The following is a 24,191-nucleotide window of genomic DNA, read 5'->3' as shown; positions in this document are numbered from 1 at the left end:
TTTGGGGGAAAACGAACAGCAAAGCATCACTGCATCAGCATCACTGGAGTTTGTGCAAACAAACACAAGACAAACGCTCAATCTGAGCTTCACTACAGCATCAGCAGCTCTGTTTTATTCTGGAAATGACTCTTTTAGATGAAGCCACGCAGACAGATGAACATCCAGCTCAGTAAATACAGTATGAGCGCATCTGTCAGAGGAGAAACTCCAGCATCTCTCAAACTCAGCGCTCCGTCCGTCTGCAGCTCCTGAGGGACGCGATTCCTGCAGCGCGAGCGCTTCACGGAGCCTGCGCCGCCATCGAGCCGTGACAGGACGCTTCATGTAATGAGCTGCTATTTACAACAAATAAGGTGATGGAGGAACACGGTGCCAAATGATGGCGCGGTTCTCCAGGGGCCGAGGCGCGGGGCCCGAGCTCCATCCGCGGGAGAACGCCCGAGATCAATGAAACAGGTTAAGGGAGCCATCGCAGGCCAATGAATAACTGCCAGAGACGCCGGAGCCAACAGACAAAAGCACTGACATCAAACGCCGAAAAGGAGGCGGCGGGAAACGCGCGGTAGTGGCGGGAGCCACGATCGATGTCTGATAAATATGAAGCGGTGGATCCTGACAAACGGCCGTTCAGCGGCTCATTTGCTGCAGATCGGGTTCGGCTTCATTCTCTCACTGTGTGAAAAAACACACACATGTAATAGTCATGCATTTGCTCATGATGAACGTGTATTTAACCCTCTGCTGCTGGGTAATTAGAGAACAAAAACATTAGGCTACGTTTTGCTTTGAATGGTACGAAACTTAGTGATTTTCGTGGCACTTGTTGAACACACACATAGCAAAAAAAAGCTAAATGGTCTTAAAAATAGCCACACTTGCACTGTAAATGGATGCCATAATCTATAATCTATAATCAATAATCCTAATCTCTATCAAATGATTCGCAATGCGAAGTTGTGGTCTAATTCAAATGATTCGCGTTTCGAAGTCCTGATCTCAATCAAAGGATTCATAATCCGAAGTCGCAATCTAACTCAAATGATTCGCACTCGGAAATTCTGATGTAAATCAAATGATTCGCAATCCGAAGCTCTGATCTAATTCAAATGATTTGCGCTCCATTGTCCCAGTCTAATTCCAATAATTTGCTCTCTGAAGACCCAATCTGAATTAAATAATTTGCAATCCGAAGTCTCAATCTAAATCAAATGATTCGCAATCCGAAGTTCTGATCTAATTTAAATGATTTGCGCTCCATTGTCCCAGTCTAATTTGCCAAGACCCAATCTGAATTTGCAATCCGGTTAATCCGAAGACCCAAATCTGAGTTAAATAATTTGCAATCCAAATGATTCGCAGTCTCAATCTAAATCAAATGATTCGCAATCCGTCTAAGTTCTGATCTAATTTAAATGATTTGCAATCTCCATTGTCCCAGTTCTGATCTAATTTAAATGATTTGCGCTCCATTGTCCCAGTCTAATTCCAATAATTTGCGCTCCGAAGACCCAATCTGAATTAAATAATTTGCAATCCGAAGTCTCAATCTAAATCAAATGATTCGCAATCCGAAGTTGTGATCTAATTCAAATGATTCGCGCTCCATTGTCCCAGTCTAATTCCAATAATTTGCGCTCCGAAGACCCAATCTGAATTAAATAATTCGCAATCCGAAGTCTCAATCTAAATCAAATGATTCGCAATCCGAAGTTGTGATCTAATTCAAATGATTCGCGTTTCGAAGTCCTGATCTCAATCAAAGGATTCATAATCCGAAGTCGCAATCTAACTCAAATGATTCGCACTCGGAAGTTCTGATGTAAATCAAATGATTCGCAATCCGAAGTTCTGATCTAATTCAAATGATTCACGCTCCAATGTCCTAGTCTAATTCCAATAATTTGCGCTCCGAAGACCCAATCTGAATTAAATAATTTGCAATCCGAAGTCTCAATCTAAATCAAATGATTCGCAATCCGAAGTTCTGATCTAATTCAAATGATTCGTGTTTCGAAGTCCTGATCTCAATCAAATGATTCGCAATCCGAAGTTCTGATCTAATTCAAATGATTCGCGCTCCAATGTCCCAGTCTAATTCCAATGATTTGCGCTCCGAATCTGAATTAAAGGTGCAGTGTGTAATATTTAGGAGAATTTATTGGCAGAAATGCAATATAACGTACAAAACTATGTTTTCAGAGGTGTGTAAAGACCTTACATAATAAGCCGTTATGATTTTATAACCTTAGAACGAGCAATTTATATCTACATACACCACGGGTCCCCTTACATGGAAGTTGCCATTTAGTGCCGCCATGTTTCTATAGTAGCCCTAAATGGACAAACTTCTACAGAGCGCGTTTCGTCAGTACGTTGTTCTACCGGCATCGTGATCCCATCGCACCCCCTCTTCCCTTTCCCCTCCTGCAAGCCACCGCATCCCAAAGCCATGTTCGGAAAGAAAGTTGTGTTTTAAAGGTAATAAACATTAGATGGAAAAATATATATATTCCATTACTTTCTCTTGCAGTTACATCGTTAAGTAATTATACTGTATATAAATTGCGGGCATCAGGGGGCCGCTAGTAATGTGCATGACATTGAAACTGATTTCGTATGGACGATCACATTTCACTTTCACTTTTCATCATGATGTTTCACTGTAGACTTCGTCCGATGCCAATTTGGTAGACGTCGTCATACAAAAAATCTAACTAAAGTCAGCGAATAAACCTGAGACAATGATCAATGAGTAACAATAATATTCGCAATAACATATTGGTTTACTGAATAATTAAGTAAATATAATTCTTTGACTTACCTTTATACAGAAACCTCATCGCTTGATTGGCTACTGTCAGGTGTAACAGACGACGACATTTTTGTCCTGTGTCAGCTTCCGTAGCTTCTGTATGCGTTTCGAAAGGGCGGGGTGAGCGGGGGACTTAAACGTTGGTTGAAATTCGAATCCTCACCGCTAGATGCCGCTAAAAATTACACACTGCACCTTTAAATAATTCGCAACCCGAAGTCCCAATCTAAATCAAATGATTCGCAATCTGAAGTTCTGATCTAATTCAAATGATTCACGCTGCGATGTCCCGATCTAATTCAAAAGATTTGCGCTCCGATGTTCCAAAATGAATCAATGATCCACGCTCCGAAGTCCCAATCTGAATCAAATGATTCGTAATCCAAAATCCTGATCTAAATCAAATGATTCGCAATCTGAAGTTCTGATCTGATTCAAATAATTCGTACTCCGATGTCCCGGTCTAATTCGAATGATTAGTGCTCCGAAGTCCCAATCTGAATCAAAAGATTCAAAAGTTGTTCAGAGTGAGGAGTTCTATCATATGATACGAATATCGCATGTACAATGTACAATCGTTTATGCCCTCAAAAAATGCAAAATCACCCCCCAATTTCAAATTTCTCACAGACCTTTGGAGCAATGAGTCAAACAGGCCCACCGAGCATTGTTCTGATTGGCCTCCATTAACCTTGTCTAATAGGTGGTCAAAATTCATCAGCCAATGGCAGCCATGTTTTTTTGAGATATGCAAATGTCCCCATAGACACTTGTGGCTCTTTGTAGCAAGATTGTGCACAGCAATTTTCATGTTGATAGGACAAACGGTATAGCCATTTTTTGCATTTTGGCATACCCTTGCCACAGTGAGTCGAAAGTTCAATTTATTTTTCGATAATTGATATTCACTCTCCTGAGAATCTTTCTACACTGATTTGGTTCCGATTGGGCGACAAACCTAGGACTAGTTTGCAAAAGTATGTTTTGTTAAAAAAGGGAAATACCTGAAAATTTCGTGCATGGATTCCAACAACATAAGACACTTGAGCCTGCGACTGATTGTTTAGGAGTTATGAGTGATTTCATACTTTTGGTCGCTGTAAGGCCGATTGTTCAGGATTTATTTCCAAGTTTAAAGTCTACAATTTGGTCCTGTTTTAACTGTAGCCTGTGTAGCCTGTATATATAGTGTTAAACCATGGTGTTAGCGATTATTTTGTTTGTTTCCTTCCACCAGATGGCAGCAGTCACTGAATTTTTAAATATGTTTACTCTATTTAAAGGAGAAGTCCACTTCCGAAACAACAATTTACAAATAATTTACTCACCCCCTTGTCATCCAAGATGTTCATGTCTTTCTGTCTTCAGTCGTAAAGAAATTATGGTTTTTGAGGAAAGCATGCGCAGCATCCTATTAGGTTCTGTACTGGAATTAGTTCACCTGTTTCGAGTCTTCTAGTTTTTCGAGTCGTTCGTTCATCTTATGGGGCTGTCACGTGACGCTGATTTTGCTAAAATTAATGAAATGACTCGAAAAAAGATTTGTTTATTTTGTTGAACGAGACTCAAAGGTCCGAGTCTGTAAAATGATCCAAACTTCCCATTATTACTACGGATCATGTCTAAGTTCATCGTCTGTGTACTCCGGCTATAAAAGGTAGAGTATGGTGAAAAACTCCATCTTATTTTCTCCTACAACTTCAGAATCGTCCAACATTGTTGTACCTTTTTGTTTTTAAACAGCGTTTGACACTGGGTCTGTAGATCTGCCTACATTCGGCATGACCTTTCGACATGATTCAACAGTACGGCATGAACGCGCATGCCAGAACCTGTGCTACACGAGCTTTTGTGCTTAAAAAGTATATATATTTTTAATTTCCAAAAAAAAAGACTGATCGTTTCGCAAAAAACATAATTTCTTTACGACTGAAGACAGAAAGACATGAACATCTTGGATGACAAGGGGGTAAGTAAATTATTTGTGAATTGTTGTTCTGGAAGTGGACTTTTCCTTTAAATACTGCATTAGTGGAAAATAGTATAAAATGTTTTCAGATTTCTTTGTATTTTTTTTTTTTTTAAATAAAAGTAAATATTGTTTGTCACTGTTAAATCACCTTAAAATACAATATAAGTATTTATTATTTAAATATTTTTTAAATATTTATGAAAATAATAATTTATCTTCATTCTGTTTAATATCTGTGGAGTTTAAGCTACAGTGAGGTTCGCTGTGATTCCCGTCTGCACAGCTTGAGGCAGAAACCACATTCCACTCACTTTACTACAATATCTAAATATTTGATCTGGAGGAACAGCCATGTTTTTCTGTCAGAGCAGCTCATTATGTACAGTCCATCATCTGGACATATCGCTTATGTTTAGGATGAATATGAAAGTGTCATCAAATGAATCTGTTCTTCTTGATGATGATGATGTTGTTTACTAAAATCTGACTCATCTGATGGTGAATTACATCACAGTCATGTTGAGTAATGATGATGGTCAAACTAAACCCTGTTTCTTATTGTACTGCACCTTAGAGGAAAGTCTAATAAAAGTTGTCAAACACCATTTCATGTTACTGAAGATATACAAATGCAGCAGGAAGCAGAAACAGTAACTAGATAAATGAACGTCATCAACTGTCTCTTTATGAACTGACAGCAGGTCAAAGGTCACGGCAGGACTCGATCCTGAGTGTGTGATTCACAGTAGCGTTTTTTGTCAGCTCTGCTGTTTTCCTCAGCTGATCGCTCAGATGTTTCACTGTATTCATATCAATAATGCAGGAGCAGACTTACTTTCAAGCACTGAATAAAATAGACTTTGAAACGTAATTAATTTGACAGAAATCAAAGCTGATGATTCTCACATGGACGAGTTTGATCTGGTTCTGCTCGGCTCTGCTTCCCTCTTCTGGTTCTCCACCGCACAAACATCATCATCATCATTAATTCACTCATCAGATTCATGAATACACTGACAGACTGTAATCAGACAGATGTGATTAACCCTCATAATGCATTCAGGTCCACTTTGACTAGGAAAAAAATAAAAGAAAATATTTTTAAAGAGATACAACCATTACTTTTTTTTACATGTTCAGTCCCATTAAGTGCTAATAATACCATTTGTAAAAATATCATTATTAAGTGTAAATGCACTTTTTGTAAAATAGAATTTACCTTAATATACCCTTAACTTACTCACTTTTGGACTGAATTTTGTTAATGAGCAAGACGGCTATTTACGGCTATTGATGAAAAGCATGAAAGCATCAAAAATACATCCTTGTTTTTTTTTCATCTGAAAGTGAAAGTTTATGCAACTTTCATGCAAAATTAATTTCGTTTGAAAATTAGTTTGTTAGGATAGGACAAAATTTGGTCAAGATCTGGAATATGAGGATGCAAAAAAATCAAAATATTGAGCAAATCACCTTTAAAGTTGTCCAAATGAAGTTTTTAGCAATGCATAACACTAATCAAAAATTAACTTTTAATATATTTACAGTAGGAAATTTGCTAAATATCTTCATGGAACATGATCCTAATGATTTTTGGCATAAAAAAAAAAAAAAATCAATAATTTTGACCCATACAATGTATTGTTGGCTATTGCTTCAAATATACCGTTGCTACTTAAGACTGGTTTTGTGGCCCAGGGTCACATTTAGAAATACATTATAAATATACAATATAAATTTGGGTATTTATGAGTTATAAATTCAAAGGAATTTAATTAAACCCTATTCATTCTAATATGATTAACACTGGCAATTTTCAGATGATATGTTCTTATAAATTCCATACAATTATATACTCAAAATTTCTCATCAATATTGAAAACAATATATATGTATTTTTGGCATTAAAGTGCATTTTGTGTAATTTGATATTTCAAAAAATGTCTAATATTTTTAATGAATAAAATGGGGTAAATGCAGTAATAGCATGGTAACATTCAATAACAATAAAATAATTTTGGGGTTCAAATGGACAATTGACTGCACTATGAGGCTTAATTTTCTGTGAATGAACACGAGCGTGTTGACGTTGTCCGAGTGCACAATTAAAGGTTGATTACATGATTATCCCTCATCTGTGTCACGGCATCAATTAATGCACTTGACGGCTGAGAGATTGTCACCGCTCTGGCAGAAACCTTTTCCCATCGTTCAGCAGAGAAACTTTCCTGCAGCTGTTTTCCGGCGGCATTAACCGCTGTCATCCAGAAACAACAGCAGCCCAGCGGTGTCAATTATATTTGATTGACTGAGTAAAGCAGCACACAAATAAGCCCAAACAATGGACACAAAAATCTATAGACGACTCTCCTCCTGTCAAATCAAGCGCTCGTCTGCTCCATTTTCATGCTGCACAACAGCCTTAAACGCGCCGTCTGTCTCTCTCTCTCTCTCTCTCTTTCTCTTTCTCTCTGTCCGCCTGTCTCTCTCTCATCCGGCTCCAATTAAAGCTGCTGTTTGAGAGCCGAGCGCCGCTTCTGCCGTCCTGCAAACGAGCTCTAATTCATCAGCTCAACGTCACACATCTGCACATATCGGCTCCTGGAATGAAATATTCCTCTTTCACGAGCATTAAACTCAGTTCACAGTTCAGCACTCTGGGGAAACTCACTCACAGTCAGATCTGGGGAAATATTCCTCATTCTCGTGCAAAAGCATCTGCTAATGTAAAATGTGCACTAATACATGACAAATGTTTGTGCAACTAGAGGAACATGGTTTCTGTTTTATGTTTTCTGATAAATTGATCAAAATGAAGTGAGTTTATGATTAGAACAAATATCTGTCAATCTGCTAAATATCAACTTCATTCAAAGGGAAATAAAGTTATTATTACCCACTGAGATATTTGTTCTTGTTTTAATCATAAACTCACTTCATTTTGTACGACTTCTCAGAAAACAAGGCTTCAAATCCTCATTTTGCATCTTGTTTTAAGGGTGTTTTGATATTTGCGACCCTGGACCACAAAAACAGTCATAAGGGTCAATTTTTTAAAATTGAGATTTATATATCATCTAAAAGCTGAATAAATACGCTTTTCATTGGTGTATGATTTGTTAGGTATGATACTATTTGGCCAAAATACAACTATTTGAAAAATCAGGAATCGCTTTTAGTGGTTTAATCAACAGAATTCATCATAGTTTAAAATTTTAATAATTTATTAAATTAATTTTTCTAAATGTTTTATTTTTCCTAAATTCCTGTAATCCTTTGTAATTTTTTCTGGACTTTTAGTGGTTCAGTTAAATTTTAATAATCAAAACGATGTCTAATTAAATTGTAATAATGTATTCAAATTGTAACAATAATAGCACTTTCTGAAATGTTTCTTTTGTTGTTGTTTTTTCAAATTAAGCATTTTTCATTGTAATATTTCTGGATTTTTAGTGTCTTAATTAAATTGTATTTAAGAAGGAAGTCTAATAATTTGAATAAATAAAACTTTAACTATTTAATCATTTATATATATATAAAAAAAATTAACAATAATAGTGCCCTGTAAAATGTGTTTAGTTTTTCCTAAATTACACATTTTCCTTTGTAATTTTTCTGAACTTTTAGTGGTTCAATTAAATTTTAATAATCAGAATGATGTATAATCAACAGAATTCATAATGGTTTAAAATTGTAATAATTTATCCAAATTTGAACAATAATAGTACCTTATGAAATGTGTTTTATTTTCCCCAAATTCAACATTTTCCATTGTCATTTTTTCTGGACTTTTAGTGTTTTAATTAAATTTTATTTAAAAAAGAAGGCTAATAATTTGAATTAATATAACTTTAACTTTTTAAATTTTTGATACTACTTTAACTATTTAATAATTTATTAAAAAAAAAAAAAAAACAATAATAGTGCCCTGTAAATTGCATTTTATTTCTTCTCAAATTGTGTGATTTCCATTGTAATTTTTGTAATTTAATTACTGTAATTATTGAATTTTTACAATAATATGTTGTATAAAATATTTTATAAAGTTTTTACTTTTCACCAATTCTGTTATCAGTTGTATTTTTTCTCGACTTTTTGTGGTTTAATTACATTTTATTTGAAAAGAATGTAATCAGTTGAATTTATGAAAATAGCATTTTACCAAATGATTACAATTTTATTCTCATTTTGCATCTTGTTTTAAGGATGTTTTGATATTTGTGACCCTGTACCACAAAACCAGTCATAAGGGTCAAATAAAAAATAAATAAATAAACTTTCCATTGATGTATGTTTTGTTAGGATAGGACAATATTTAGCCAAGATACAACTAATTGAAAATCTGGAATCTGAGGGTGCAAAAAAATCAAAATATTGAGAAAATCGGCTTTAAAGTTGTCCAAATCAAGTTCTCAGCAATGCATATTACTAATCAAAAATTAAGTTTTTTAATATATTTACAGTAGAAAATTTACAAAATATCTTCACGGAACATTTTAACTTAATATCCTAATGAGTTTTGTTATAGAAGAAAACCCATACAATGTATTGTTGGCTATAGCTATGACAAGATATTAATTTTTTGGCATGCATTTAATGTAATGAATTAATGAATTTAAGACTATCTGCTCTGATTTAAGACCATTTTAATTTCACTTCATTTTGTTCCATTTCCCAAAACAAGACTTCAGTTCCTTCATTTTGCATCTCAAGTAAATGTATCTCAAACTGAAAAAAAAAGACATTGATTTTTTTGCATTTAAGACTTTCTGCTCTGATTTAAGCCATTTTAAGGCCTTAATTTGTGGAAGGATACATTTTTCAGATGTACAGAAAAGTTTCTTTCCTCGTTTGATAATTAGATCAGTTGAAAATGTCTTTATTTTAATCTCCAAATTGTTGTTACAATGATTCCAATAATATAATGTTTCTTGCATTCAAACATAATAGTTAAATTATAAATCCATACTTTAACTCAAAACAATAGAGATTACATATAAACGTATTAGAGTTATGAAATCAATCAGAAAGTGAAGATGCAGCGCTGGTTTCCTTCAAGAGTTCTGTGCACCAAATCATTTCATAAAGAACATGATTCATTGGTTCGTTCATTCGTTTGTTCGTTCGCTGTACGGCTCTGCTTGTTTTTGATTATTGCGCCTATACAAAATCACAGTATTGCAAAATTACGATTTCAAAATGCGCAGGTAAGAAAGTGTGTTCTTATGTACATGGCAAATAGTGTGGAAAAGATTCATATCAAGCACCTGGTGTTCATCTGCATCAGTTTCTTGTGCAAATCACTGTAGTGTAACATCATGCTGTGTTAAACAGCGCTCGTCTTGCTTTTGCTCTTGGATTCGCTCTTCTTCCCGGACGTCCCGGCGTGTTTGCTTTGAGCGTTGTTGTTGTTGCTGTTCTGGTTTCCGCTCAGGGTTTCCATTATGGAGCGGAACGTCCCGAACGCTCGTTTGCTAGACTCCGGTTTGTCCTTTCCGGACGGGGCTTTGACGTCCGGCGCGGGCGCGTCTTTTCTCGGCGGCTCGTCAAACGTGACCCTCAGTTTGAGGTTCTGCGAGGTCTTTCTGCGCGAGGACGGGGACTTGAGGGCGCTTTTGGGACTCGTGGTGATCTTCTGACCGTCGGTTTGCTCTCCAGTCACATCAGTTTTCATTTCGGGGTCACTTTGGTCCGACGACGGAGACGGGTTGTAAACGTCCACCGATTTGGAAGTCCTGTGCGTGAAGGAGAACTTGGCGCCGTGCTTGTGTTTGTGCTCATCGGGCTCCGCGATGGGCAGTTGCGTGGGTCGCTCGGGTCGGGGCTGTTTGGACTCGTCTGCAGGATACGCCGCTTCGCCATCTGATTCGCTAAGTGAACGCTGCATGATCTGTTTGAGACGGGCCAGCTTGAGTTCCCGCCGCTCGCCCAGCCCCAGACGTCTCATTGGCCCAGCTCCGGGCCCCGCCCCCAGCTCCGCCTCTCCGTCAGGTGGTCTGTCTTTGGCAGCCGGCTCTTTCCCCAGCAGCTTGCGCAGGACGGCGTCCGAGTCCATGTGTCTCTGCTTCAGCACCCACTGACCGTTATCAGGAGCCACTTCAGCTGTCAGCGTCATCTCAGGCCACGAGTCACCCGGAGCAACATGAGAGCTACAGGAGATGAACAGAGAACATCTGTGAGACACACACATTCAGTCCTGATACTGGGTCTTGAGAAATACATTTAGTTGTTTCCAAATTCTGTGTTTTCATTTTCATTGTTCTGGAATTTTAGTGGTTTTATTTAATTTTAATAGTCCAAATGATGTCAAATCAACTGAACTAATAAAACATTTCAAATTTATTAATGTATTAAACTTTTAACAATAATAGTATCTTATAAAATGTGTTTTATTTTTCCCCAAATTCCACATTTTCCATTGTCATTTTTCTGGACTTTTAGTGGTTTAATTAAATATTAATAATCAAGATGTCAAATCAATAAATTAATAATAGTTTAAAACTTTAGTTTTTTTTTTTTTTTTTTTTTTTTTTTTTTAACAATAGTAGTACCTTATGAAATGTGTTTTATTTTTACAAAATTCCACATTTTCCACAGTAATTTTTCTGGACATTCAGTGGTTTAATTAAATTTTATTAGAGAAGGAAGTCTAAGCAGTTGAATTAATAAAACTTTAACAATTTAATAATTTATTAAAATTGTAATAATAACAGTGCCCTGTAAAATGTGTTTTATTGCTTCTCAAATTCTGCATTTTCCATTGTCATTTTTCTGGACTTTTAGTGGTTTCATTTAATTTTAATAGTCCAAATGATAGAATAGATTTATTTGCATTTTAACAATATTTTAGTGGCTTAATACAATTGTAATAAATCAAAATGATGTCTAATCTATATAATTCATAATAGTTTACAATTTTAATAGTTTATTCAGATTTTAACAATAATAGTACCTTATGAAATGTGTTTATTTTTCCCGAATTCCACATTTTCCATTGTAATTTTTCTAGACCTTTTGTGGTTTAATTACGTTTTATTCAAGAAGGAAGTCTCAGTTGGAAGTAAACAATTGAATAATTTATTAACATTTTTATTTTATTAACATTTTAATTTATTAACATTTTAACAATACCAATGCCCTGTAAAATGTGTTTTATTTTTTTCCTCAAATTCTGTGTTTTCCATTGTAATTTCTGGACTTTTACAAACTGAAATTATGTCTAATCAACTGAATTCATTAAGGTTTAACAATTGAACTTTACCATTTTTTACAATAATATGCTAATATAAAATGTTCTTCCTTTTCCCAAATTCTGTTATCTGTTGTAGCGTTTCTGGACTTTTTGTGGTCTAATTAAATTTTATTTGAAAAGAATGTCTAATCAATTTAATTCATGAAAATAGCAAGTTAACAATGTATTGAATTTGAACAATAATAGTGCTTTATAAAATGTGTTTTATTTTTCCCTAATTCTGTGTTTTTTGTTTTTCATTTGGCAGGCTGTCATGAAGACCTTTGAGTTTCTGTGTGTTTTAATATGTTGTATTATTGTTAATATTTTTGTTGTTCCTAAGTATATTCTACTGTGCAGTAGTAATATATTTGTGTCATAATTTCTTCAAGTTAAATTGAACTTTTATTTTGGCCAGTTGTTGTGAAGATCATAGGGAAGTTTCTGTGTATATCTGACCATAATTTTCTAAAATGAAATGGTGAAATGCTGCTGAAGTGACTCTCAGAGCAAACAGACACATGCAGACTTCAAACTTAAATATCAATCTATTTGCAGTTTAATATTCACAGACACTAGGGCACATCACCATCTGATTTAACCAAAATCCAGACCTGGGTGATGGCGGTCTCCCGTTGAGCTCGTGCGCCTGCAGCAGCAGCTGAAGCTGGTTCTGTAGAGCGACTCGTGCCGTGGTTTGTCTGTTAAAGTCAAAAACACAAATGCTCACGTCACTCAGCACTCACGTGAGTCAAACACCTGGTCAGCAGAATGAATGTTCTTACTCGTGCAGCTGTTTGGTCAGTTTGACCACCTGCGACGCCAGTGACATGCACGTCTCCACAACCACCAGATAGCGCGAGCACGTGCTGTGACCCTGCCGCTCGGCACTCTGGGACGGACGCTCGCCCTGCTGGTTCTGCACCGTCACGTTCGAGCCATACTCCACCAGAGTCTGACCACACACAACAACACATGATTACACACACTCACTTCAGCTTCACAAGTCACTCACACTAGAGTTTGAGCACATAAAATTTCTTTAGATAATTTTTTTTGTATACGGGTCAATGACGTGACACCTAAATTTTCTGTCAGACTACATTTTTTCATTTAAAAATTGGTTTAAATGCATTAAAAAGATGCCATATATATGAAATACATCTCTTATGTATGGACCCACTTTTACTTTTCAATAAAGATTCGTTTTTTGTCATTTTTCTGTTATTCAAAGTGTCAAAATATCATGTGGTGCGACTGTCCGGCCATAACTGTTGTTTTGGAAATGTCTTTGAAATTACCCTAAATTTATTCAGATTAATTTTCTGCACTATTTGTCATAATTTCCAAAGTGTTTTGTAATCCTGTATAAAATTGCAAATCATTTGTATTTATATTTCCATCATAACACACAAACAAACGTTGTCAGATGATTTCCATTTTACGAAATATCATGTGGTGCGACCATCAAGAAACTACCATTTGGGGACTTTTATTTTGAAATCCATATAAAGATAGGACTTTGCATCATATACCATATACGGCTGGTATGTAGATGCCACATTTGGATATCATGTGGTATGACCTCAAAAAAAACAAAACAATGAATATTAAGTTATTTCTACAAGTATTTATTTTTATTGTAAATTTCATAGTGACCCTTTGTGGGATGCTAGCTTATTTTGTTTAGGTGGCCAATTCTGTTCTTGTAAATTTTGACTGATTTTGAAATTTCATGTGGTGCGACCAAATAACGTATGTGACCACTGCAGAGTGTTTTCAATTATAGATATATGTCCCAGATTGGCAGTTTTTGTGCTTTTATATTCAATTGATGGTTTATATACATAAAATACTTTATTAGTATCATTTGGAACAGATTTTTATGCAGTTTGGGTAATTTCAGACGGTTTATGTTTAATCTTTGTACAATATGAGAAAGAAATGCAAAAAATTAATTTAGAGCATATAATTTTAGTTTGGTAATTATGCATTTATTAGTAATGTATTATTTATTTATTAATAACTATTTAATCTCAACTTTTTTTTTTAAAGAAATTCAAACAACAAATACTGTTTTGTGGCTCTTTAATGTGTCCTGACAGATTGCTGTAGCACATGAACCGATCATCTCTTCATCTTTACTAGTTAGAGACCGAAATAAACACAAATGAACATCAGAAGGTATCTTGTTTCATCTGTGAAAAGATGTCAATACGCACCATTTTTCAAGTTCACTGGCTTTAATCTACTGTCCTGTCTGGTTTGTTTGTCGGACATTTTTAATGATATAAGGGCTCTGCGTCATTTGGAGCGACCACTCATCATATGGTGGGACCAATAATAGGAACAACTGTATAAAATATCCCATTTCTGTGGTTGAAATATGAATCACTGCTGCAACATGGTTAAAGAATGATATTTTCAAAACATTTTTATCAGTTTTATGCAATTGACAGAAAAATATGTCTGCTAATTACATTTAAGAAGGCAACTTTGAAATCCTAAAACAAAAATGTGAGATCATTATTTACAAAAACTCAAAATAAATGCAAGTACTTTGTTTCTAAACACTTTAATTATTGAGAATGTCTAAAAAAATGTTAAGCATGTTAAGGAAATGAATTAATTTTGATATAAATCATGGTTGCACCACATGACATTTTTAAGGCTATAGCCAAATGATTGAGATGAAACCCCCCCCGACACTAAAATCACTTAATTTTAAATTTTAATATGAATTCATGTGTACACAACATTCTTAATGTTTGAACAATTCCAACAAATATTATTATTTTTTGTATTTTAAAATTAGCCTGTCGAAAAAACCGTCAATGACCCTTACATAAATGAAACACTTAATAAATAAAGTAAAAATATAAAACCTAGTCCACTTTGCTGCAACACGACACATCTTACTCTTTCTCTGTGGATTTTTGCAGCCACAATTTAGCATTTCACAAGACTGGTATTTTTGCATGTGATTTCTATGTGAAAAGTGCAACTAACAATAGACTAGTGACATACTAAATTAAAAAACACATGCTAAATTTTGCACATGTGACTGTGTGTGTGATTTTTTTTTTTGCAAGTGTAGCTATTCTGCATTTACCCAAAAATGTAGAACAACTGAAATCACTCGAACATTTTTAGTACAAAAGCTTTGGATTTGAAAGCGTTTGTGCTTAGATTAGAGCCAGTGTTTTTCTTTCTGTCTGTAAGCGAACAGAACAATCCCACGTCCCTCAGCACACTACAGAAACAGGAAATGGGAGGGAGAGCTGCTTCCTGTCTCTCTCTCACTGTATCCCAGACAAAACAGACCTGAACACAGCTGAGATGGCCAAACTGAGCCGCAACGTGCACCGCCGTGTTTCCATTCTGGTCGGCCTCGTCCAGAGAAATGGCCTGTTCCTGCATGAACTGCAGTAGCCACAGCAGGACGCGCTCCTGTAACACACGCGCGTGCGGCGGTCAGTCATGTGATCAGGGATCGTCTACGTGTGCGTGTCTGCAAGTCGCTCACCTGTCCGTGCCGTGCGGCGTAGTGGATAAGGCTGGGATGCTCACGACTGCAGCTGAGCTCGGCGATGGCTTCGGTTTCGCTCACCATCCAGCGCACACACTCTAAATGTCCGTTCTGCACACATGCAAATTCTTTACATTTCTATGCTTGTACTTTATCTGTTTGTTTGCACATTCTAGCTCATCTGATCTTATCAGCTCTCAAACCCTGCCCTACTGTGTGTCGGTGTGACGTACCCGTACGGCGAGGCCGGCGGGCGTGAGCTGCTGCGTGTTGCGTTCGTTCAGACAGTCCTCTCCCATGAGCGAGGTGAGGTGCTGCAGGCAGTCGGCGTGACCCTGAGCCGCAGCCACGTGCAGCAGGTTGTTCCCATCCTCGTCTCGGATGCGCTCCAGGTTCTCCGCCGCGAAGTGAGGCTGCAGACACAGACAGTTAGATCACACCAACACATCATGAAACAGAGAATCGATGTTGTTGATATTTACACATGTGAGAGTCACTCTGGAATATAAACACACTGCAAGTTTCAGACCTCAGATCTAACTCCCCAGTTTAACCCACTGAGCCTCTTCATCTTCGGGTCAAACCTGGTACATTTCAGAAAATACCTGAAAATGCCTTAAAATGTATTCAGGAATATATATATATATATATATAATTGTTCAATAATATTTTCTCTTTTTCATTTTGCATTTTGAGACAATTTTATTGTACCACTTATTAAACATTTATGCAATGTATATTATAAATAAACATTTATAAATAATAGTACCTCATTAAATGTGTTTATTTTTCTCAAATTCTACATTTTCCACTTTAATTTTTCTGGACTTTTAGTGGTTTCATTAAATATTAATAATCAAAATTATGTCTAATCAATAAACTTATTAATAGTTTAAAATTGTATTTTTTTTCTTCGAATTTTAACAATAATAGTACCTTATGAAATGTGTTTTATTTTTACAAATTCCACATTTTCCACTGTAATTTTTTTGGACTTTTAGTACTTTAATTAAATATCAATAATCAAAAAGATCTCTAATAAAAAAAATATATATAATAATTTAAAATTTTGATAATGTATTCAAATGTTAATAATAATAATAATAATCTTATGAAATGTGTTTATTTTTCCAAAATTTCACTTTTTCTATTGTAATTTTCCAATAATATTTGTTCTTTTTTTTTATTTTGTATTTTTAGACAATTTTATTGTACCACTTATTAAATATGTATGCAATATTTATAAATAATTATTATTATCAGTAATTGTACCTTATGAAATGTGTTTTATATTTCCAAATTCCACATTTTCCACTGTAATTTTTCTGGACTTTTAGTACTTTAATTAAATATTAATAATCAAAAAGATGTCTAATCAATAAAATAATAATAGTTTAAACTTTTAATACTTTATTCAAATTTTAACAATAATAGTGCCTTATGAAATGTGTTTTATTTTTCCAAATTCCACACTTTCTACTGTAATTTTTCTGGACTTTTAGTGGTTTAATTAAATATTAATACTCAAAAAGACATCTAATCAGAAAATGTATAATACTTTAAAATTGTGATAATTTGTTCAAATTTGAACAATACTAGTACCTTATAAAATGTTTATTTTCCCCAAAATGTAATTTTCCAATAATACTTTCTCTTTCATTTTGCATTTTGAGACAGTTTTATTGTACCACTTATTAAATATTTATGCAATAATTATAAACCAAATTTTTTGTGTTCACAAACCAAATGCCATAAAAGACACCAAATTTCATACTTTTCCAATGAAGCAATAATTTATCTCAAAATGTAATTTTTTTAGTCAGAAGTGGCCAAAGAGGCCAAGAGAGTTAAAATATTATTCATATCTACCCTTTCTGAAATACCCAGATTTGAAATGAGAATAACTGACGTTTCAATTTTCCTCAATCCGCCCTTAACATGCGTCACTGTTGTATGTAATACAGGAAGTTCTAAACAATTTTATTATAGTTCACATTAACGTTGCTATTATTGACCCTCAACACAATGTGCAGTTGCTGTCATCTTTTAATAAATGTTTTAACAGTAGTCTGTATATATATTTGATTTTGTGTTGTTTTGCGTTGCAAATAGTTGCATTGTTTGAATTTCTTCTTCCTATCTAGTGTTTCTATCAAAATGCTTGTCATCTAGAGTTTCAAAACGTGACATGCTGGAAAGGAGGCATGGCTACAGTGTGATGAAACCAGCCAATCACAGCAGTGGGCATTTACTTCCATTTCTGCAAGAATAAACGCCCCTTCAAAAACTCACAGAGAATGAAAATGAGGATGGAAAATGGTCATTTTTATAAACATCTGAGCATTTTTGGTGGAAATAAACTGCAAGCTTTCTCAACTAACCTCAAGAAACATCATATAAATATGTGAAACTGAATTAATATTGGAGGAGATGGCAGTGGCTCTTACCAGCAGTGAGATCTGTCCTTCTCTCACGATGTTCAGGATGTTTTGCGTCTTCTTGGCTTCTTCGTCAGCTTCTCCAAACGATCTCCAGGGCTTGTCCTGCCTCGGGCCTTTGGCCGGCTGAAGAGGGAACGTGCTTGGGCCGCCGTCAGCTTTGTCGAGGCCCGACAGGAGCGTGTCCGGCTCTGATCCGTGAGCGCTCTGAGCCCTGAGATAGTCCTGATCCACTGACTTTGACTTCCTGATGTCGGGCCAGTTGACGGGCGAGAGTACACAGAACTGCGTCCCGCCACTAAGGCTCTCGGAGTGCGTGAGCGTCGCTCCTTTAGCGCCAGCGCTTCTCTTGTCGTGCGGGAGGGTGGCCGTCTGCTGGCTGGACTTGATGTAGGGCACGTCCAGGATCTCGTCCATGTCCAGGTCGTAGTGCTCCAGCTCTCCAAACAGAGCTCCGTTCAGCGGCAGGCCTTTGCTCTTGACGGCGCAGGCGTCCTCTTTGCCGGCCTCGGCGCTCTGCTCGCCGCTCTTCCCTTCGGTCTCCGGCTCCGACTCCTCCGGCTGGTGTTTGAGCGGAGACACGCGTTTGACCGGTCGGAACTTGCTGTAGACGTCGGCGATACCGGTGGGTTTGATTCCCGCTCCGCCGTGTGACGCCGCACTACGAGCCCAGTTGATGGACGGAGCTGAAACACACAATGGCAAAACATCTTATAAGCACTTTTACCACTGATGGGAAGATACAAACGTAAGCACTTTTTTATTCTGTTTAATTCAGTTCTTCAATTAATGAAACAAATTTGATTCTTTGATTCTTAACTCAAATTCTGTTATAAATACCGTGCAATACAGTGATTAATGTATTTGTGACTCCTGTATAAATCCAAGTGACTCATGAAGTCATGAATGAAGTTCATACCTTGTCTCTCGTCGTTCGCCCCATCGTGTCTCCGGCACAACTCAGGAATGCTCTTGGACGCGTACTGAGACAGAAAATAACATCAGAGAATGGCTAAACCATAAAAATGTCAAATTAAAATAAATTAGTTTAAAATAAAAGAATAAAATTAAACATGCTAAAAAAGTAATTAAAAAAAAGTTAACAGAAATAATAATAAAAAAAAAAAAAACTTAAAAAAAATGTATGCATATACAATTGAAACAAATTTTTTTTTAAATAAAAGATAAAGCATTTAATAATCATTAAATCATAATGTTAAAATAAAATAAATCATTTAAGGTAAAAATAAATCAAAATAAAACACTTATTAAAAATATGGATTTTTTTATTTGTTTAGCTGCATGTCATGTGACCATTAACCAACATCAGAGAATGGTTAATTAAAGCATACAATTTAAATAAATAAAGTAATAAAATAAAAATTAAAAAGTTGAAATAAATTATTTTCAAACAAGCAAAAAAAAAAAAAAAAAAAAAAAAAAAAAAAAAAAAAACTTACTAAAAAGTAATTTAATCATTAAAATTTAAAAAAAAAATGCTTACTAGAAATTAACATAAAAATGTTACATTTAAAATTATAAATCAATTGTAAGATTTAAAAAAAATCTAAATTTAACATTTAATATAAACTTGAGGCTGTTTAACTAGACTTTCTCAGAAGAGTTTCATGAGTTGATGAAAAGCTAATAATGCAATCATTAAAAATGGAAAAGTTGAAAAAACATTGGGCTGAAATAAAAAAACCAAACAAAATAAAACATTTACATGAATAAATTCTTAAAAATGTAAAATTAAAATCAGTATTTTAAAATAAAAATGAAGCTTTTAACAGTTTTTAAATTTATTTAGCTACATGTCATGTGATATACATATTTATATATATAATTGAAACAAATATTCTTAAAATAAAAGATAAAGCTTTTAATAATCATTAAATCATAATGTTAAAATACAATAAATCATTTAAAAAATAAAATACTTATTAAAAATATTAAATATTTTATTTGTTTAATTACATGTCATGTGACCATTAACCAACATCAGAAAATGCTTAAAGCATAAAAATGTCAAATTTAAATAAGTAGTTTAAAATAAAAACAAAACAAAATACTTATCAAAAATAATTCAATAATAAAAATGAAATGTTGAAATAAATGCTTTTAAAATAACAACAAACAAAATAAAACACTTAGTCATTAAAATATCAAAAAACGCTTACTAAAAATCAACTAAAAAATGTTAAATTCAAAATTATAAATCAATTTTAAGATTAAATATCTAAATAAAAACTAAATAAAACACTTGCTTAAAAGATGAAATATTTTATTTGTTTAGCTGCATGTCACGTGACCATTAAAGGAGAAGTTCACTTCCAGAACAATAATTTACAGATAATGTACTCACCCCCTTGTCATCCAAGGTGTTTGTGTCTTTCTTCAGTCGTAAAGAAATTATGTTTTTTGAGGAAAATATTTCAGGATTTCTCTCCATATAATGGACTGAGTTTGAACTTCCAAAATGCAGTTTAAATGCGGCTTCAAATGATCCCAAACGCGGTCGTATATGATCCCAGCCGAGGAAGAAGGGTCTTATCTAGCGAAACGATTGGTTATTTTCATAAAAATAATATAATTTGTATACTTTTTACTCTTAAACTTGCTCTCCCTGAACTCTGTGTATTCTGGTTCAAGACAGTTCGGGTATGTCGAAAAACTCCAATCGTATTTTCTCCCTCAACTTCAAAAATCATTTCAAAATCATCCTACGTCGCTGCAGAAGCACACACCCAGTCTTTGCAAAGTGAACATGCAAAGAAGATCAAACACCCTTAACAAAAAAGGTAAAACAGCGATATAGGACGATTTTGAAGTTGAGGGAGAACATGAGATGGGAGTTTTTCGACATACCCTAACTGTCATGAACCGGAACAAAAACAGAGGTCAGGGAGAGCAAGACAAGACGAGCGTTTGACATTAAAAAGTATATAAATTGTATAATTTTTATGAAAATAACCAATCGTTGGGCTAGATAAGACAGCTGGGATAGTTTACAACCACAATTGGGATCGTCTGAAGCCGCATTTACACTGCATCTTGGAAGTACAAAATCGTGGCCCCATATCAGTCCATTATATGGAGAAAAGTCCTGAAATGTTTCCCTCAAAAAACATAATTTCTTTACAACTCAAGAAAGAAAGACAAGAACATCTTGGACGACAAGAGGGTGAGTACATTATCTGTCAATTTTTGTTGTGGAAGAGGACTTCTCCTTTAACTGACATCAGAGAACTGTGAACTTGTGAATGTGTTGATTAATTTTTTATTAACTTAAAATCTCAGAGGGGCTTCAAATGAGTTTAGCTGATGAAAAAACGTCCAGGAATTACTGTACTATCATGAACTCACAGGTAAATCATCAGTGAAGTCAATCTCATCCAGATCCAGGTATTCAGGAACGTCCATCTTCAGTCAGCATTCTGAGAACAAACACGGACACTTTATCATTACAGCATGGAACATCTACTACTGTACTACATTCACGTGACGTCACTCGGAGTGAATCAGCCGCACAATGCAGGGGGCGGGGCTTGAGCGCATCCATCAGCACGGGATTGGGTGGTGGGAGTATGGGCGTGGCTATCAGAGCTGAATGTTAGTTTAATAAAACTATGACTAAGTATCCATTTAACCACTGGTTAGCATTAACCAGCAGATGACCTAAATGGCATAAGGTGAAAAGGAAAGTCGTTTCAGAGTTATTCATACTTTGATGAAAATTCATGAAACATTTTGTTGTGTCCAGAATAAGTGAAGAATCAGTCAATAAGAGCAGAATCATAAAGAAACGACTCACTGATGCTTATGTTTCAAACACAATGAATCGAGAAGTGATCACAAAAACAAACTGATGAATAGTCATGACATGATGATGATGATGATGAAGCAGCTGTCTGTCAGTTCATCTGTCTGTGTGTGTATATATATATATAACTTACAGTAGTGTGTCTCTCTGTATGTGTGTATCTGTGTCTTTTGTTTCTAGCATTAGCTTTAGCTTTAGCATCTCTCAGAGGGTCTCCCATCCTCTCTCTCCGTCTGTCCGCGGATTCCCGTGTGTTTGTGTCTCTTGTCTCTTATGTTGTGTGTGTGCGTGTGTGTCGTACCTTGTGTCCGCTGCTGTCTGTCGCCGATTGTCTGTGCGTGTTTGTGCTGATTAGCGGATCATCTGAAGAATGTGACACGAGCGCGCGCCTCCTTCAGCCTCCTCAGCGCGCGCGACCCCGACACACACGCGCGCACACAGAGGCGCGCCAGCAGGGGGCGCTACAGACACGCGCACGTACACGCACTGACCAGCAGAGGGCGACACACACAAACACAACACAACCGCTCAGTTCTGCAGCTATAATGAATACAAACTCAAACCCTGAACAGGCACATCATGAATCATTTTACTTAATAAAGAAGGTTTAGTCAAGATTTAACTCACGTCTGAGCTAATCTAACTAAACATACACATTTACTTACAGTAGATCTTTAAACGGGGACATAGCATGTAGCCTGCTTCTATTGCTATTATATTTATCATAAATCTAGCAGAAAACTTCACACATTTTACGTTTATTTATTTATGCAATTTAGAATTTAACTTTATTTACTTTTTAAAAGCAACATTAATTTAGGGTATTTTTAGATTTTTAGTAAGATTCATTTAAACTTAATACATTTCTTAATAAATTTTAATTTAATTTTGATTCCATTTTTACTACAGATGTCCCCCAATTATTTATTTTATTTTTGTTTTATATTTGTCAAGTTTAACTCATTTCTGGATACAAATAGGTCCCTAAATATGGTAAAGTAGTCACACACTTACTTTTTTTTTTTTTTTTTTTTTTTAATTGAAAAAAAATATATTTTTTTATTGTTTATAATTTATCTTTATTTAATTATTTTTTATTTTTTTTATTTTTTTTTAATTACACTTTTAGATTAGCTTTAAGTAAAAAATTTTACAAATGTTTTTACAAATTAGAGGTTATTTTGGGAGGTTTTGTCAGATGAATTCACTTCTGGATACAAGTAGGTCTCCAAATTATGGTAGGTACACAGTTTTTTTTTTTTTTTTTTTAACATTTTTTATTATTTATAATTTATCTTCATTTAATTAATTTTTATTTAATTATTACACTTTTAGATTAGCTTTAAGTAAAAAAAAAAAAAACGATTTTACAAATTTTGGGAGGTTTTGCCAGATGAATTTACTTCTGGATAAAAATATGTCTCTAAAATATGGTAGGCAGTAGGCAGACACACATTTTTTTTTCTTTTTTCTTCTTCTTTTTTTTTATTAATTTTTTTTTAACATGTTTTACTGTTTAACAATTTAACTTTTTTATTTGTTATTAATTAGTTAGTTTGTTATTAATTATTAAATATTTATATTAGCTTTAAGTTAAAAAAATGTGGTGAATTCACTTCTGGATAAAAATATGTCTCCAAAATATGGTAAAGTAGGCGCACACACACTTTTTTTTTTTACTGTTTATAATTGAATTTAATTCATTTAAATGTAATTAATTTAACATTTGTATTACATTTTATTTTTACAAATTAGAGGACATTTTGTAAGGTTTTGTCAGATTAATTCACTAAATTTGTCTCCAAAATATGGGTGAGAAGGTACAAAAAAAGCATTAAAGCAAACGCACACCTTATGGAGGTGTGAGTTAGGGAAAAAGACTAAGTAAAGACAGACATATAATTGCACACTCATTTACAAATTAATTTTACCAATGTTTCAGCAACAACCCTTCATCAAAGTACTAAATAACACTTATACATCTGTCTTTACGAAGTAACCACACACACACACACACACACACACACACACTTTCATATTTACATGGCTCTTGTAATCACATTCCTCTTCAATTAATAAGCACACATATAAAAATTAAGAAAACATATTCTCATCTGCATTTATTCTGCATTTATTCTGCATTTATTTTTACTGTTTACTGTTAACATTTTATTTGTTATCAAATCTTTAGATAAGCTTTAAGTTAAATGTGGTGAATTCACTTCTGGATAAAAATATGTCTCCAAAATATGGTAAAGTAGGCGCACACACACTTTTTTTTTTACTGTTTATAATTGAATTTAATTCATTTAAATGTAATTAATTTAACATTTGTATTACATTTTTATATTAGCTTTAAATTACATTTTATTTTTACAAATTA

The 24,191-nt window shown here is 34.6% G+C and overlaps 1 protein-coding gene across 1 annotated transcript; it reads right to left on the bottom strand.

Annotated features, from left to right (window-relative positions):
* Positions 1 to 9,650: 9,650 nt before the first annotated feature.
* On the bottom strand, positions 9,651 to 22,229 carry sncaip (synuclein, alpha interacting protein). Its single transcript, XM_051117701.1, has 10 exons — positions 22,110 to 22,229; positions 21,352 to 21,422; positions 18,905 to 18,968; positions 17,995 to 18,671; positions 15,781 to 15,960; positions 15,545 to 15,658; positions 15,343 to 15,468; positions 12,804 to 12,973; positions 12,633 to 12,719; positions 9,651 to 10,936 (listed from the first exon to the last, which is right to left on the bottom strand). The coding sequence occupies exons 2-10, from the start codon at positions 21,406 to 21,408 to the stop codon at positions 10,114 to 10,116; spliced, it is 2,298 nt and encodes a 765-aa protein (XP_050973658.1). The 5' UTR covers positions 21,409 to 21,422; positions 22,110 to 22,229; the 3' UTR covers positions 9,651 to 10,113.
* Between the last annotated feature and the right edge of the window lie 1,962 nt (positions 22,230 to 24,191).

Source organism: Labeo rohita, chromosome 8, assembly GCF_022985175.1.
Source record: "Labeo rohita strain BAU-BD-2019 chromosome 8, IGBB_LRoh.1.0, whole genome shotgun sequence".
In the NCBI taxonomy this organism is placed as follows: Eukaryota; Metazoa; Chordata; class Actinopteri; order Cypriniformes; family Cyprinidae; genus Labeo; species Labeo rohita.
Note: the sequence above shows the minus strand (reverse complement) of the source record. Positions and strands in the feature narration are given on the sequence as shown.